At 31.3% G+C, this 17,783-nt stretch overlaps 2 protein-coding genes across 2 annotated transcripts; both read left to right on the plus strand.

Moving 5' to 3' along the window:
• Positions 1–1,867: 1,867 nt before the first annotated feature.
• LOC120217049 (zinc finger CCCH domain-containing protein 14-like) lies at positions 1,868–4,233 on the plus strand. Its single transcript, XM_039214275.1, has 3 exons — positions 1,868–2,019; positions 2,255–2,315; positions 3,323–4,233. The coding sequence occupies exons 1-3, from the start codon at positions 1,947–1,949 to the stop codon at positions 4,074–4,076; spliced, it is 888 nt and encodes a 295-aa protein (XP_039070206.1). The 5' UTR covers positions 1,868–1,946; the 3' UTR covers positions 4,077–4,233.
• Positions 4,234–7,589: 3,356 nt separating this feature from the next.
• On the plus strand, positions 7,590–8,138 carry LOC120216704 (VQ motif-containing protein 17-like). Its single transcript, XM_039214055.1, has one exon. It carries the CDS (start codon positions 7,622–7,624, stop codon positions 8,114–8,116), a length of 495 nt encoding a protein of 164 aa, XP_039069986.1. The 5' UTR covers positions 7,590–7,621; the 3' UTR covers positions 8,117–8,138.
• Positions 8,139–17,783: the final 9,645 nt, after the last annotated feature.

The following is a 17,783-nucleotide window of genomic DNA, read 5'->3' on the forward strand; positions in this document are numbered from 1 at the left end:
AAGTGATGATAGTCACAGCTGGTTGGAGAAAGATTCGACGGTGAGGAGCAACAAACAGTTTCTTACAGTTTTGTGACAATAGACGATCGATTTGGATGATTGTTAGTCCAGGTTGGGGTCGCGAGATGCCGATGAAGCTATTGGTGGTGGTGGTACATGCCACCAACGAATCTCCATTACTGTCACCATTGTTCTGTTATGGGAAAGGGGAAGGGGAGGGTTTTCCCCCCCTAAATTTTTGTTTTTTAAAATGTAATTTTAATTTTTTTAAATAAAATTATCAAAATTACCAAAGCATAACTCGTGTTATTTAATGGTGGTTATGGTCTGGGCATTTAAAATGGTTATGGTTACAATGTTAGACACTCATTTTTAACGAAAATTTCTTTAGGCACTAAAACGTAGGCACTTATTTTTGTATTAAGCATAGTTTAAATTCAGGTTTACATTTTTTGTTCAATTTAGTCTTTAAAACGATTTTTTTGTAAGGAAAAGTTTAGGTTAGGGGTGGCTCCCTTAGGCTAGGATCTACCTAAGACTCAATTGAGATTTGCATAGGAATTTACAGATTGTCCACCAAGAGTGACGATTGCATGATTCAAACTTGACCTTATAAACTCAAATTCTTGAATTTTAACCACTTGTGTCAACTCGTTGGCTAAAACGAATTTATTTAATTAAAGTTTAAATCTAATTATATTTTTATAAACTTTTTACACATAATTATTTTCAAGGTTAATTTTATAAATATATTGATACTTTTATATTTACTTTTACATATTAAAATTATTTCCGGATTATATACTAGTTGGTTAATTTTTCAATTAGTGTAATTTATGTCCAAACTGTTTTTACTTTATCTTGAAATGTATTTTACAATACGATTATGTGTTCAATAAGATTTTACTACTGATAACTTTTTTATTTGGATTGATTTGAGAAATTGTTTAAGTATTTCAATTAAATATTATTTGTTTTCATTTATTGAATAATATTAAACTGTTTCACTTTTATATAATTAATTAATTTTGTTTACATATTTAATTTACATCTTGGAAGTTGGAACTGTTGTTCTTTTTAGGGTAGGAAAGAACAGAATAATCATATTTCTTTATTAAATTATTTTGAAAATTTTAATTTAATGTTTATTTGTATATTGCTAATTCTTTATTTTAATTAAATAAATCAAAACAATATGTAAACAGTGCCCCTATTTATTTTTCAATGCATTCAGATATAACATTTTTTTAACATGCTTATCCAAATTGAAATATATTTAATTTATGGCATTATATTTTATATTTATTTTAAGTTATTTTTTATAATCTTTTATATTAAGATTAAAAATCAAAAGAAAACGTGAATGGATATTAAGAAAGTTGCCTGGGTTCAAAATTAAATCCCAAAAGTGAGATTCTTCATGACGTAAGACAAAATCCAGCCATTTACATTTAGCGTAAACTATAATATTTAAACTATCATTAGTACTTTTTGTTCTGTTTTCATATTTAATTTTTTTTTAAAATTATGCTTAACGTTTAGTTTATATTTTAATTTGGTACTCATCGTTAAAAAATTAACAGAACTACTGATGTGTTATTTTTTTAATAATAACATGACATTATATTATGATAACAAATCAACATTACTATTAATTTTTTAACAGCAGGTACCAAAATGAAACCAAATCTGAAAGTTAGGCGTGATGTTGAAAAAATAAAGTTTGAGTGCTAAAGTAAAATAAAAATAATAATTTAGGTACTAAGCGTTTAGTTAATCCTTATATTTATGGCCCTACCTACCGAGGGTTTCTCTTATTTTTTTTCATTCTCTCTGTGGGTTTTACATTCCTCTTTCTTGGGGTCTAGGCCTCAAATTCTTACATTCATTTGATTTTTTTCCTTTTTCGATCTGGATCTGTGTTTTTTCATTAAAGAAGTTCTCTAATGGATACTCGTAAAAGAGGAAGTCGTGAAGCTGGTTTCAACGTTAATGGCTGCATCAAGAAAACTAAGCCTGGTCTGCCTCCTTTTTTCTTTTTCTCTCTAAAATTGAAATATATGGTTTTTGTTTCTGCTAAGATTTACAAGCGTGGATCAGTGTTAGTATTATAAGTGGTTAATCATGTAATTATTAGTAATGGGATTCACTAAAAGCTAACATAATTAGTTAATAACGTGGATTTCTTTGGGGGTAATTTCGATTAAAAGAAATTGTAACCGAGTAAAAGTAATTAATTAATGTTGTGTAACAGAATTGGAATCTTTATCTACTGGTGTAGCAGGCAAATCGAAGCCATGCACCAAGTTTTTCAGGTTAAAATTCTTATACCCACCTAAATAAATATTGGTATTATCCAATTTAAATTCCACTTAAATTCTGTTTTTATCACCTCTCTAATGCTTATACTGTAAAAAAATCAACTTCATAATTTTTATTTTATTTTAATAGTTAAAATTTTGCGATTTTGCTAATCAGATGTGGGTATTGAGTTATGACAGGTACGATACTGTTGTTTGATTATAATCAAGTTACCGAACAACAGAGATTGGCTTAATTTATACAATATTGCTGGTGTTAGTTGGTGAAAAAGGCAAATTATATCAAGGATGTATTATTTGTTACAACTTGTAAACTGTACCTAAGATTGAATTAAATGGTAAAAATTTCAAAATCAGTACAGTTATTGAGTCCGTTGCTGAGTTGCTCATGTTCCGTTGCTAAGTTACTCATGTTATAAATCAAAGAGTGATGAAATCCAGGTATGATGTGTTCATGTGAAACTTTTGTCATTGGAGCTACTTAAGTTTTTCCCATTGTTGGAATTCAGCACAGCGAGGGTGTTTGGTTTTAATTGCTCATGGTGATATGAACAGCTCGTCATCTTTGATGTTATTTTACCATCTTCTGGATGAAGATTTTCTGGTTTGTTTTTTTGATCGGCACATAAGTGCATGTTTGAGAACGGATAACCAATGTAGGATGAACCTTTAGTAGAGAAATAAGCTTTTCTTGGCCTGTAAGTATCAACCTTTAATTGAAAATGGTGCCGTCCAAACTCTTGTAGGAAACATGACAGGGGACTAGAGTCCTCAAGTCCTTTTTGCTGTTATGGTTTTAGTCTACATATTTGTTGTGCGCTGCATTTAGCTGGGTTTTTGGTTTATTAGAATTTCCGGGTTTTCTGGTGTTTTCAGTTCAGAGAGACAGCATCTTATACCATTGAAGCATATTTATGTCATCTTGTACTAGTAGATTTGTTTTTAGTCGTTCTCATGGACTCTTCTCGGCCTTCTCTGATCCTATGTTGTTGCAATTGCAGCACTGCCGGTTGCCAATTTGGTGAGAGCTGCCATTTCTTACACTATGTTCCTGGAGGTTACAATGCAGTGGCCCAGTTGATGAACCTCGCACCAGCTGTTCCACCAGCTTCGAGAAACATGGAATATACAGCTGCCACACCACAGGGATCTTCCTCTGTAGTCAAAACTCGCTTGTGCAACAAATTTAGTAGTCCCGAAGGTTGTAAGTATGGTGACAAATGTCATTTCGCACATGGAGAATGGGAACATGGCAAGCCTATTGTTACATCTCATAATGACCCCCGTGCCATGGCACCTATTCCTGGTCGTATGGGCAGTTGGATGGAGCCATCACCCCCATCCGCTTCTGTACCTTCATTTGGTGCTTCAGCAACTGCAAAAATTAGTGTGGATGCTTCCCTTGCAGGAGCCATCATTGGGAAGGGTGGTGTGCACTCCAAGCAGATATGTCGTCAAACAGGAGCAAAACTTTCTATTCGGGAGCATGAGTCAGATCCAAGCCTTAGGAACATCGAGCTTGAAGGATCATTTGAACAAATACAAGAAGCCAGTTCAGTGGTTAGAGAATTAATCAGCAGCCTAGGTCCGGTGCCAGGTCCCGCCAAAACTTTAGGTGTGCAGGGTGGTCAAGGACATCCGAGAAGCAACTACAAGACCAAGTTGTGCGACAATTTTGCGAAGGGAAACTGCACTTTTGGAGAAAGATGTCACTTTGCACATGGTGCATCCGAGCTGCGGAAGTCGGTAATGTGAGGGCTTACTAGTGTGCATTCCAAGTAGTTGATAGCATGAGATACGCAGTCTTTTATGAGTTAGAACCTTGGTTAACATGCTAGCTGTTCAATACTGTCTGGTTGAAGTGATATGAGGTGAGTTTTTACTTTCTTTTTAGTCTGAACTTTTGTGTCAGGTTGCAATTTTCCCTTTTCCCTCAGTCGCTAATGTAATGTGGTTTTGTAAGCTTAGAGGAGTTAATAATTTTATCTTTTGGTCATTTTGTTACACATTGAGGTATTGGGGCCGTTTTCTTTTGCTAGACATGTTTGATAATTCCATTACATCATTAGTTTGTGGTTCTATATAGCTGTCTGAATGAATTGTCCAAAGAAAAAAATGCATCCTAATTCTGCCGTGTACATTCTGAAATAGTTTAGGGACCTATATCTACAAGACTTGGTTAACGTTGGTAATAATAACCATTTGTGCAATCTACCCATTAATTTGATTAATAATCTTTTATTCTTATAAGGCTTAATACTTCTCTTTTCCCATGTATTATGCACAAATAGGACTATTTATATTTTTTAATGATACAAATTCACACACTACATTATTAATCTTATAGCTTGAACCATCAGTTTGGATTGAAAGGTAAACTTCTACTCTATTACTCGTTAAGTCAGATAAAATGTTCCAAATACTATTTTTAAAATTATCAATTACTAGAATTTTTAGTTAAACTAATTTATTTATTTTCAAATTTATCATGAATCAAACGAAAAAAAAAATAACATGAAGTTATGGAATATTTAAATATAAAAATGAATGTAGTAAGGGCAGTTGTTAAGTAGGTTTCAAATGCACGTTGGGTTGTGTGGGTAAGGTGAGGTGAGCCCAAACAACTTATAACGTCAACTACTGTTGCCCTCAAATCTCCTCTATGCATACTTATTTCGTGACTGAAAATAATAATAATAATAATAATCACATCTAATTATAGAATTAAAAAAAGTACAAATTAATTCAATAAAAATTGACTATATATCATCACTTTTCTTAAAAAATAATTATAGAAACATTTAATTCTCATAATCTCAAATATTTTTAAAAAAACCCATAATTGTTCAATCATTATAATTTCATTTAATTAAAGCAGGTTTGGACTTTAGAGCATACATGTCTTTATTTTCTAATTTGTATTTGTAAGCTTTGAAATAAAATCCTATATCATTTTGAACATAATTATAAATTCATATTTTCATAAAGCAATATGATATATAAGAATAGTAATAAAGAGAGGGACATGGATCTTGAAATTCTTATTAATGATTTTTTTTTTATCATTGCCAAAGTTTGTAGCTAATAATTGATTTTGTTAGGGGCTGTTTGTTTGTCTCTTAATGGAATCATTCAGCGCTGAATGTTGAACCGTTCAGCATTCAGCGCGTTTGTTTCGCACCCCTGAATGATTCAGTGCTGACTGATTCAGCAAAACAGTGTTGAATGATTCAACGCAGAAGCACATTCTGAATGATTCAGAGTCATTATCAAATAGCATGTCACATTCAGAGCTAATTCATACAGAGAATCATTCAACATTTGAATCATTCAACGCTTAATCATTCTGAAGTAAACAAACAACCTCTTAGAAATTTAATTTTTTATTAAACTAATCATACTAACTGTTAATTATGTGCCCAAACTACCATACATTCTTAATATTTTTTTTGGTAAAGTTTGAAATTATTATTAACTTATCTCAAATGATTTTTTCAAATGCAAAATTTTTAAAAGTTATAAAATAGACATTAAGTTTTAGATTATATTATAAAATAGACACACGTTGTTAACTACAGTTAATTACTATTAAGGAGTGGTATGATACATTAAATTAATGTGTAATATCTTATTAAATCAATTTTTTATTAGTTAAATTTTTTATTTTTAAATATAATTTGTATGATATTGTTTAAATTTGTGTTATTTTTAGTTGTAATGAAATTTTTTATTAAAGCGTTATGATTTGTAAGAGAATTTTTTGAAATTATAATTTAAAATAAATTATGAATTTTTATACCTTTTAAAAATTGAATATTTTTTATTTAAAAATATCAACAAAAAATTTTGGTCAAATGAGATATTATCTATTGATTTTAATGCTCATTTTATAATTTTTAAAAATTCAATACCTAAAATTTTGCACTTTTTGAACTTCAACCATATATATATTTTGATTTTTTAAACGTTGACTTTGTTTTTTAAATTGCTAAATTCCGTTTCAATTGCTTTGTTTAATTATTAATTAGGCCACAAAATCACAGCTCTGATTACTCGGTTAGCCCAGCTCGTCCTACTTGAATATACAACCCCAGTTTGACTTAAATAAAAAATATTTTTGAATCTATTCATTGCCTCTGTAAGGTGTCCGTGTTATTAATAATTAAATAAGATTATAAAAATATATTATCTTATAATCATATCAAATTAGTTTATCCAAAAAAAGTCATACCAGACTTTTAAAAATTATTTTTATATAAAGTTAATTATAATATATAAAAATCATAAATATAATGACGTCATTATATAACAAACCAAGATGCCTTGGTTATTATTAACAAGTAGTACATGTGTTAGTCCTTGCTGAAGTTGGCCTACGCTCCATGTGCTGCTCTGTCGTTGCCTGAAGGTGTGGGATTCGTGACTTTAGTTTTAAGGAATATTTGCAGTCCAGCTTTTGGGTTTATGATTTCTCTTCCACCCATTTCTGTTTTGCATGCAAAAACTCCTCATATTATCAAGTATAAATGAGATTCAATTAACATTTAAAGAATCAAAAACAATTATCCAATGGCAGAACAAATATTTATTATTAACGTTAAATAATTTTAGGTGGTTATAAAATAATATCTATTTAAAATCTTTTTAAATTATTAATAACGTAAACACACAACAGTTCAAACTCTAAATCTATAGTTTATTTTTATCGTTAGAATCATTTGATGAGTTTTGTAATCTTAAATAACAGCTGTAATTTAAATATAGGAAAAGGGTGACATGGTTTTGATTCCACTCACGCGGGCGGATTCGTGTGTAAAGCGAGGTAGTAAGTAGGGGGAATGCTCACTTTATTACGAAACCCAGATTTTATTCATTTACCACTCATGCACTTTCATGACCAGATCAACTGCCCTGGTGGATTACATCTGTGTAATTACATTTAATTTTAAAAACTAAATAAATATACATATGAATACATTTGTTTAAAATCCAATAATCAAGTCAATTTTTTGTTTAAAAAAATAGGGAAGACGGTTTGGTTATTGCAAGCAGGATATAAAAAAAGCTTGTGTATAAATGTAGGGAATTAAAATTAATGCATAGATTAATAACAAGTAAATCCAATAATGGGAAATGGGGGAGCATTAGTTTAATGGATGTGTTCCATATGGAGAGACTCCAGTTGTTTGTCCCCAACTATCCCTCACTTTCTCTCCTTATATAAACTCCCCCCCCCCATCCCCATGTCATTTCTCAACACAACCAGCTTTGTTTTTCCTTTCTTCTCAAAACATTTTTCCATGGAGAATTTGGTATTGAGGAACCAAACCAGCATGTCTCCTTCACCACTGTCCATTCATAAACATTCCCAAACAATATCCAAGTCAAAGCCAAAGATACGGATCATTCACGTATTTGCACCGGAGATCATCAAGACCGACGTTGCAAACTTCAGAGAATTGGTGCAAAGACTCACCGGTAAACCACCACAAGAAAAGGGTTGCCAAAGGAAACCCAGATTTCGCAAACAAGATGATAGTTTTCGTGACAAACCAGATATGGCGGCCGTCAAGAAGAAAATGGACCTCAGAACTGGGATCCTCGCAGGCTTTGAAAGGGTCAAGGAAGAAGAAGAAGGGATTTGGAGTATTAGTGGAGAGAATTCAGGTGGTTTCTTGAGTGGTTTTAGAGACTTGGATGGTTTGATTCAAGAGCTTGGTGAGCAATTTCCTTTGCTTCCTTTGGATGCTTCTCATCACACGCATGGATTTGAAGAAGCTCAACTAATTACATAAATTCGAATATATAATTTTTACTTATGGCTTTGTATGTTTGATCTTTAAAGATTTTGTTTTTGGATTGGAGTCTTTAGATATAATTTTACTCAATATCACCATGCATCTTCTTCTTACTTATTGTCTCTGTAAATATAAGAGATTAACTTAATTTCATCTTTATGCCCATTTTTAATTTGGATGGAATAGAAATCAACATTTCATTCCAAAACTTGGTTTCTGTCTTTTTCATTTCTAAATTCAATTCAACTTTTAATTAAGGATTTCTTCTTCTTCTTCTTCTTCTTCTTCTTCTTCTTACCTTTGGGAGAAAATTAGCAGTTCGGCAGACCAAACATGAACTCCAAAAAACATGTTATTTGATTGGATAATTGAATGGCTTACTTTTCTTACAAGGCTGTCTTTAATTTTACAAATTTACTGCTATGACAGCTGATTTTATCCCTTCAAGTCACCTCATAAGCACCCCAAATTTGACAAAACCCTAATAGTTTTTTATTTGATTTTTTCAAATATAAAAATGTTTACCTTATGAATGCATGTTTCACCCTTTTAAACCATTTTAATGTCAACTTCTATATTATTTTTAAAATTGCCTTTTTAACAAAAAAATACTAAAAATGATAAAGAATGAGATTAAATAAATAGTTTTTAGAATAAAAATAGTTTCAAATCATTTTTTCTAAAAATAAATTTATTCTCTAGTATTTAACTTTTGTCTTTTTATAGTAATACTAAATACTTAACATCAACGCTCTTTAAAAATATTTATAAAAAAACATTTTTGAATTCGATAAGAATAGAGAAGTGACCCTGACACTATATAATAAAGGTAGGAATGTGATAGGAAGAAGGTTGATAAACTTCTAACCTTATGTATGTGCAAAAGGGCACTCCAATTAGTCAATTTCAAACACGAGGATTAATTTTCCCAATAATTAATCCAACACTTGTAAGGAGGTAAATAATGATCATTGAAATAAATTATTTTTTTCAAATATATAATTGAAATTATTTTTTTCATTAGCAAATAATTAGATGTTTTTAATTTATTTGAACTTGTAATACAACATATATATGAATTATGAATCATGAAATATGAAGATTAAATTTTAAAAAAAATATATAAATTATATAATTTTTTGTAGAAGTTACAAAGACAATCGCAATTGGAATTACAACAACTATTAATCATAATCAACAATACATAATTAGATTGATAGTTGAAATATATATATATGGATAAGGTCTACACATGACAAATTAAAATAAATCTAAAAGAAATTCACACATGGGGCTTAAATTAAAGATCTCAACTTTCTAAGCCTCAACTTGCCATTAAACCAATATCTCATTTAAACATATATAAAATTAATTTAATTTTACATCAATGCAACTGAATCCTTTTTATTTTTATAAATATAAATGGATGATAAAATTGTAAACTTCTGTGTAATTTTTTCAACAAGAGAAGATTTCTTTAATAGTCTAGAGTGATGACAAGATAATATCTATGTACAATTTTCTTAATCAATTAATAATGCATATATATCCTACAGACACAACTGCTCGAACTTAATACCTTAAAAAAATAACACTCCCTCCTACTATTAAGACTACTTGATGGGTTAAAAAAAGATTTTCTTAAAAGATAGAAATGAGTAAGGATACTAGAATATGATGGATTTAGGATTGTATTGAAATTTCATATATAAAAGAAAAGCCTTGGAGGCAAATGGTAGCATTCATTTATGACTTTAGCCACATTATGTTTAAGTCAACAATTTTGGTAAACTTTATAAGCAATTTGCAATTAATTAATATTATAATTGTACTTAATCTGGCCGGTATTATATATTACAACCGACTAGGTTTGGGTATTATAAGACAATTGGATACTAGCAGGATGACATTTGATGTCTGAACCACCCTCATTTATACGTGTATTTTTACAAATTATATACTTTTATCGAGTGAACTATATGATAAAATGAAACGTTATTTTTTATAAAAAAAAATTATATGAGCAGTTGTATATGTAGGGTGTACATCTAATATATTAAGAAAAATCTGAATATATATTATTTTATAATCACTTCATACTAATAAAAAAATTACGGTCTTACATTTATTAATATTATATAGTTGGTGTCTCTCTCTTTTATTTATTTTCTGTTAGTTAATTGTATTAAACATATAACAATTGGAGCGTTGACAAATCATTTTCTAAGTTAACTATTATGTTTATATCAAGAACAAGAAGGTTAGGGTATTATAATTATTAATTTTATATAAGAGGAAAAATAATTATTAGGGTATTTTTATGACATTTGGCGATTATGTAATCAGGGTCGATGGAAATTAATGGAGAATAAGTACAAATTGTGGTGAAACTAAGATTAAATTTCTTTAAAAATGACATATACAATGATTTTAGGGTTATCATTTGATATATTATAAGTAAATAATAATAATAATAATAATAATAATAATTCACGAGAAAAATTTAGATGATGTAAAGTTAAATTTTTTAATAGTCTCGGATGATTATAAAGTAATATTTGTTCAAAATTTTCTTATTATTGACAGCGCATATACATTCAGATGTAATTGTTCATATCCGAAACCTTTAGGAAGAACAAACATTTTCTTTTACCATTGAAATTGATGTCAAGCATATTTTAAATATATTTAAAATTAGAAAAATAAACAATGAGATATTTTTTCGGTTGTCCTTCCGGTTCCAAGGCTTCGCTTTGACTAATCCGGACTGATCCGCATTGCACACATGACTTTTGTGGGTGAGTCTCCCAACAGAGATTTTCTGCATACACAAGGACTCGAACTCGAGACCTTGCTTAAGCGATATCAAGTTGCTTACCACTTGAACTTACCTAAATATTATTTGTGGAATTGTTTTTTTTTATTAACGGTATATTAAATAATAGATTAAATTTAAATATAAGTTGATTGTTTAGAATTAAAAACAATAAAGTACTTTCATATTCGAATGTATTTGTAATTTATTTAATAAATTTATTTTTTTAAATATTATTTATCTTTTGATTGCCAGATATTTCTGCCTTTAAGACTTTGAGATTTGGGTATTAAAGAATTTCTACTTTCTTATAAAGATAAGTAAAAGGAGGTTCACGTTTTGTATTAAAAATTAATGCAATTGTTTTATTAGTTTTTATGTTTCAACTTCAGATTACAAGCAATACTTTGTATCAAATAGTTATAGAAATGCAAGCAGTGTATATTAAAATACAACAAGTATTTATTAAAATCGCTTTTTATAAATATTAAATAAATAATTTGATAAATAAACAATCAATTTATTTTAAATTAACTAATATCTTAGATAAAATAAAACTCATTAAAATTATTTTTTATTAAATTTATCAGGATCTCAATAGCAATAATTCTATTAATGAATATAAAAGGCTGCGCGAGGCTCCATAGCTTTTTGTTTTTGTTTTTTTATTAGTTTTCATAAATTGTGTATGAACTACATCATACTTGATTAATTGTATTTGTATCTAGAACATATTAATTATATTAATGTATCATTTTCCCCCTTATCACGTTATCAAATTTATAACAATAAATAAACATATCAAGTGAATTCGGTGACTATACAGAGTATTAAATTTTTAAAGGCCTTAGATTTAAACAGAACATAAATCTCTCTTCGTTCAGGCCTGTCCATTTACATGTGTGGCTTGTGACACGTCACAAGGCCTCAAAATTTGAGAGTTCCACACATGAATATCATTTAGGCTCGTCTATGTATAATCTTTGTTCCCTAATGACATTTTCGTTTGAAAGGAAAACAAACTTTATGTTTGGTTCTCGAGAAAATGACAAAAAAAAGTTGTAAACGAAGATTTTGACATCATCTTTAATCGTTTTCCATGATGAAATTTGGTAAAAAAACCTCGTAGATCCCACATAATTTAAAATTTAATAAATTAGACCTTATTAAAAAAATATTTTAGGAGTCTCATTTTAAACATCATTTAAGACGGACCTGTGTGTTTGTCAATGATTAATTTTTTTTGAACAAATATTACCTTACATTCTCTTTATACTATTAAAAATAAACAACATTCAACACGAGACTATCCTAATTTATAAATATAATATAAAATTAATTTAGGATGTGGAATTTAATTATAATAAAACTTAAATATGATAAGTTATATATAATCTAACTATAGAGTACTTGAAAAATAATTAAAATATAATACAAATATTCGTAATTAAAAAAACATAAGTTATTGAGACTTGAACCAACAATACCATATATATATATATATATATATATATATACTCAAAACTAATCATTAGTAAAACAAGCATGTAGGGATGACAAACGGGTACAGTTTCGTGGATTCCGCACCGCACCCGCTCCAATTGGGGCGGGGATGGGTATAATTTTAGCGGGTAGTGGGCGGGTGTGGATTTAGAAAGTGATACCCGTCGCGGGTAGTGGGCGAGTAATGGGTTTGAGTCATTATGAATTTAGGTGTAATTTTAGAGACTAATTTATAAATTATAATATTGTATAAGATATAACATGTAATTTAACCAAATATTGTTATTGGGAATATTGTTTGTGCCACAAGAAGTATTTGATATCATTGAGTTGATTGTACCTGTCAAAACTTATTCTGAAATTATGAATTGTGAATTAGCAAGATACCATATGTTTGGTGTAGATAAACTTATTCTGGAATTTTACCTGTCAAACCTCTTCATTGAGTATGAACCATTATATACACTCAAAGCTGAAAAGATTTCCAGAGGGTCTCAAGCATAGCACGAATGTATTTTATTGACCGCACCTGTGAACGTGATGAAGACATTAATAATTTCATCAAATTTATGACTCTGGTTGGAATGACTGTAAATATAAATTCATCTTTACATATCATTGCTTTTCATAAAAGCCAAAACCCGAAACCTCTTCCGTAAAAAAAAAATTTGTTTTCAAGCGGGTCTAGACGGGTACGTCGTTAGTGGGTAGTGGGTGTGAGGATGGATTTGAGAATGTACCCGCGTGGGCGGGTGTGGATTTAAAAATTTGTACCCATCATGGGTGGTGGGCGGGTGGTGGATTAAAAAATATTAGGTGGGTATGAGGATGGGGGAGGGGGTATCGGCACCCGACCCGCCCGTTTGCTATCCCTACAAGCATGTTGATTGTTTTTAGTCAAGCATTTTCATATTCAGACAAGACAAATTGAAATTAGTCACTTTTTTTTAAGCGTAAATTACATAAATGATCACTAATGTTTGAATAAATTTTTATTTTTTCTATTGAAGTTTCAAAAGTAATAAATTGATCACTAACGTTTTCTATTTATAACAAATTAGTGACTCTATTAACTGTGGTTACCGACAGGTAACGAGATATTGATGTGGCACATTAAACCGATATCCTGATATCGTTTTTTTCATACGTTTGACTCCCAAAACATTTGACCGAGATTTAAAAAAAGTTTGAAGGAAAAAACTTCTCTTCTTCTCCATTCTTCTTATCTCTTACCTTTCCACTTAAAAAACAGGGCAGCTACACCCCACCATCAATTCTTCTTCTCTCTTACCTTTCCGCTTAAAAACCAGGGAAGCTACATCCCACCATGAATAAAGGAGTGCTGCAAAGTTTTTGTAACAATAGTAACGGAAAAGTGAAAGAAAAAAAAAACAAAGGCATTGATTCATAAGTTAAAACTAAAATTGTTTGTTTTTATGAGAGTAAACGTTGGCATAAATCTTCTTCAAGATTGAGTAGTGATATTACTGTGATTTCTTCAAGTGCATGCAGCAGGCAGTATTGAAGACAACGGTCACTGCAATAATATTGTATGATGTTTCTTGTGATATTTAACTGTTTAATATATATTACTGCATTGTAACCAAGTATTAGTGTCAGTCTATATTGACTTTAAACTATAAAATATAATATAATTTTCCTAGAATATTCTATAAACTTAAATTTCGCATAAAGAAGATAGAAAGGAACTAAAAATGAATATTCTTTTTTTGGGTTCTATGAAGTGGAACTCTCTTTCTCTCTCTATTCTTCAAGGTGATAGGAAGAAAGAAAAAAAAATTGATGTTAGAAAAAAACAGGTTTTGAAAACTCGCATGAGCTGATTCTAAATGCATCATACATTAAAGCTAGACCCATTCATCTATAGAGCATGACATGTACAACCAAACCATGATATGGATCCATGACTTATTTACGACTTAGCCGCTACGGATTACCTAAAATTTCTAATAGCAGTGTTCTCACTGAAACCCTAGAAATTTTGCGGATCAAGCAATCTTTCCAACTTCAACTACCCTTCAATCACTATCCCTAAACTTGTTCAATCCGATACATTATTATGACCCTTAAAAATGTAGGATCACCAGGAACTTACAGAGCTCATGTGCAGAAACCAATCGGGATATTCGTTTACGTTAAGCCGAAAAAATTGAAGTTAAAAGAAGTTGGCGAAGAGAAGACGTTCAAAGTTACCCTGAAAGTTAACAAGGCTAATGCAGTTAGCAAATATGTATTTGGACAACTGATATGTCGGTCATGAAGTTCACGAGCTCATGCTCGTGAGTGTGCGTGCAATAGGTCTATGACATCGATAGAGTTAACAGTTGAGGTATGGTGTACTGCTACGCTTCGCCTTTCTTCTTATCCCAATAGTCCTCCCCTACAAATCAAAACCCACGTAACGTAAAATTAAGTCGAACATATTTGAATTGAAGGTGAAGTTTTGTTAATGGTCTACAAAGGGTTATGAGAGTTACAATAATAGTTGAGCCCATGGCTCAAGAAACTCCGGGTTATTTTGCCAAGAAGAAGTGGATGTGGGGATGAGCTGAGGGAAGAAAACAAGCAGCGATCGCAACTGCTTGGAGAAGAAAGGAAACAGTGACGGTTGATGATGAGTTTGGTGGTGGCTCATGGTGTTGATGCAATACCAGCCAAGGTGGTTTCCGATCATCAACGTTGCACTGATGAGCTCTGCAATTCTCTTTTATTCATGGTGGGATGTAGCTGTCCTTGTTTTTAAGCGGAAAGGTAAGAGAGAAGAAAACTTTTTTTCTTCGAACTTTTTCCTTAAATGCCAATAAAAAAAATTTGGGAGTCAAACGAAAGAAAAATGCATGCCACGTCAACATCTTGTTATCTCAAGTAATGGCCGTTAGCGGTAAGTGACTAATTTATTATAAATTAATAACATTAGTGACTAATTTGTTATAAATTGATAACGTTATTGATCAATTTATTACAAATCAAAAATATTAATAATCAATTTGTTACTTTTAAAACTTCAATGAGAAAAATGAAAACTTATGCAAACATTAGTGATCATTTATGTAATTTATCCCTTTCATAATTAGTTGTAATCTATTGTGTTCTTTTTATATATTTTTGAAAAATGGGTACTTTGTATTGATAAGGATACAAGGTACACCACCCTATGGACCTCATTAAAAAACCTCCCTAAACCTATTAGAAGAAAAAGAGTGAACCATGAGGTGGAAAGAACAGAAAGGCGGAGACTAACTCGTGAGAACCAACAGTGCCTGAGATACATGAGACTATAAAAAACGACTAATATGCGGCTATGCTAACAACACAGACAACCATAAAATTCAGTTGACATAAACACCACCCCGCCCTACAAGCCTCCACAGGAATGAGCAAAACAGAACTGCCTGACTCCAAAAAATCAAGCACGTAAATCCTCAAAGACATCATCCGAACCTACTGGATGATAATTCCACCATAACACCTCATAAACCGAGAATACATCACCAAGGATCATCCGAAAAGCACTCCATTCGCCTTCTCATGTAAGGAACCCGATATGGTCCTAGGCTCTGTACCTCACAAACTAAAATCGAAACAAAATACATACAAGAGAAATTTAATCAGATCCCCATAGCAAAACGAACACAAACGAAATTTTTCTCACAGACCAAAAAATAATAATCTAAACAATCCCAACAATACACTAACTAACGTCAACGCATAACTAACGGCGAGAGCTTCTAGAGAACCATAGATTCGGGACTACCAACCATAAGTCCAAGTTGCCTATCTAAATACACTGCCTCCTGCGCTTCAACAAAAGCTTCGACCCACCTTTGTTTTAAAACAGAATCTGAGATATATGTCCTTGATAATTCGGATAATAAAAGATTTGATTTCTTCAAATTGAATTTCTTTAGCGCAAGATCTCTTCTTCTTCTCTCAGCTTTAGATAGTGTTAGGAAATAAACCGAGTACAAGTAATTTCCCTATAACCAGATTAGTGAGAATGCGAAATAAAAGCGGAAAAATAATACCCGAAATTGATAACGGAGTTCAGCCAATTTTGCTTACGTCTCCAGACTGCTGCAAATCTTTTACTAAGAGAGAAAATTTACAGGTGTTTATAAAACACTCACTACTCATAAGAAAGCTCTCTAGTATTGGGAGAAAGAAATGATATTTGGGATGGTTTTGAAGCTAAATGAGCTAGGGTATTTATAGTTGAAACTTAGGGACTAATCTTTGAAAATACCCTACAGTGCAATGACTAAAGTGAATTTGCCCATTCCTATTTTCAACAAACATCTACCAAACTTTACCAAACTTTGAAAAACATTTTTCAAAGAAACATTTACCAAACTTTGAAAACCATTTTCAAAGTTGGTTGCCAACCTTTGGACTTTTAACAATCTCCCACTTGAAGACTGATTTTAATCTATCTTCACACCTCGATCGATGCAACAACATTTCTAGTCTTGTTATTCTTGCATGCCAACTGAAGCTGAACACAACTTCAGTTTGTCCGTGGTCACTGTCTTTGTCAACATGTCTGCCAGATTTTGAGCTCCACTGATCTTTTCAAGTTTCAAAATCTCATCTTCCAGAAGAGACCGGATAAAATGATATCGCAATTGTATGTGCTTTATCCTGAAATGAAAAGACGGATTCTTTGCTAGATGGATAGCACTTTGACTGTCGCAATACAAGACATTGTTTTCTTGTTTCTTGCCTAACTCTTCACTGCAGTTCCTCTTAGAGTATAGACATACCCTGTAGTGCTCTTTCTGATGTCAATATTTCCGGCTAAGTCAGCATCTACATAGCCTGTCAATATCGTATCTCCACCTTTGAAACAAAGTGCTTTGTTTGTGGTACCTCGCAGATATCTGAGGATCCATTTGACTGCTTCCCAGTGTACCTTGCCTGGATTATTCATGTACCTGCTAACAATTCCCAATGCATGAACAATATCTGGTCTGATACATACCATGGCATACATCAGACTTCCAATTGCTGAGGCATACGTTACCTTTACCATGTGTGCACGTTCTTCCTCCGTCTTTGGTGACTGTTCTTTGGAGAGTCTAAAATGAACACCTAAAGGTGTACTTACTAGTTTAACATCTTGCATGTTGAACCTGGAGAGTAATTTTTTGATGTACTCAGCCTGTGATAACATCAAAGTCCCCGACTTTGTGTCTCACTTGATCCTCATCCCAAGAATCTACTTTGCAGCACCCATATCCTTCATAGAAAGCTGCTTCGACAATTTTTGCTTCAAGTGTATAATCTCTTGCATGTTTGAGCCTGCAACGAGCATGTCATCAATGTACA

The sequence above is a fragment of the Hibiscus syriacus genome, unplaced genomic scaffold (assembly GCF_006381635.1).
Source record: "Hibiscus syriacus cultivar Baekdansim isolate YM2019G1 unplaced genomic scaffold, ASM638163v2 tig00000765_pilon, whole genome shotgun sequence".
Lineage (NCBI taxonomy): Eukaryota > Viridiplantae > Streptophyta > Magnoliopsida > Malvales > Malvaceae > Hibiscus > Hibiscus syriacus.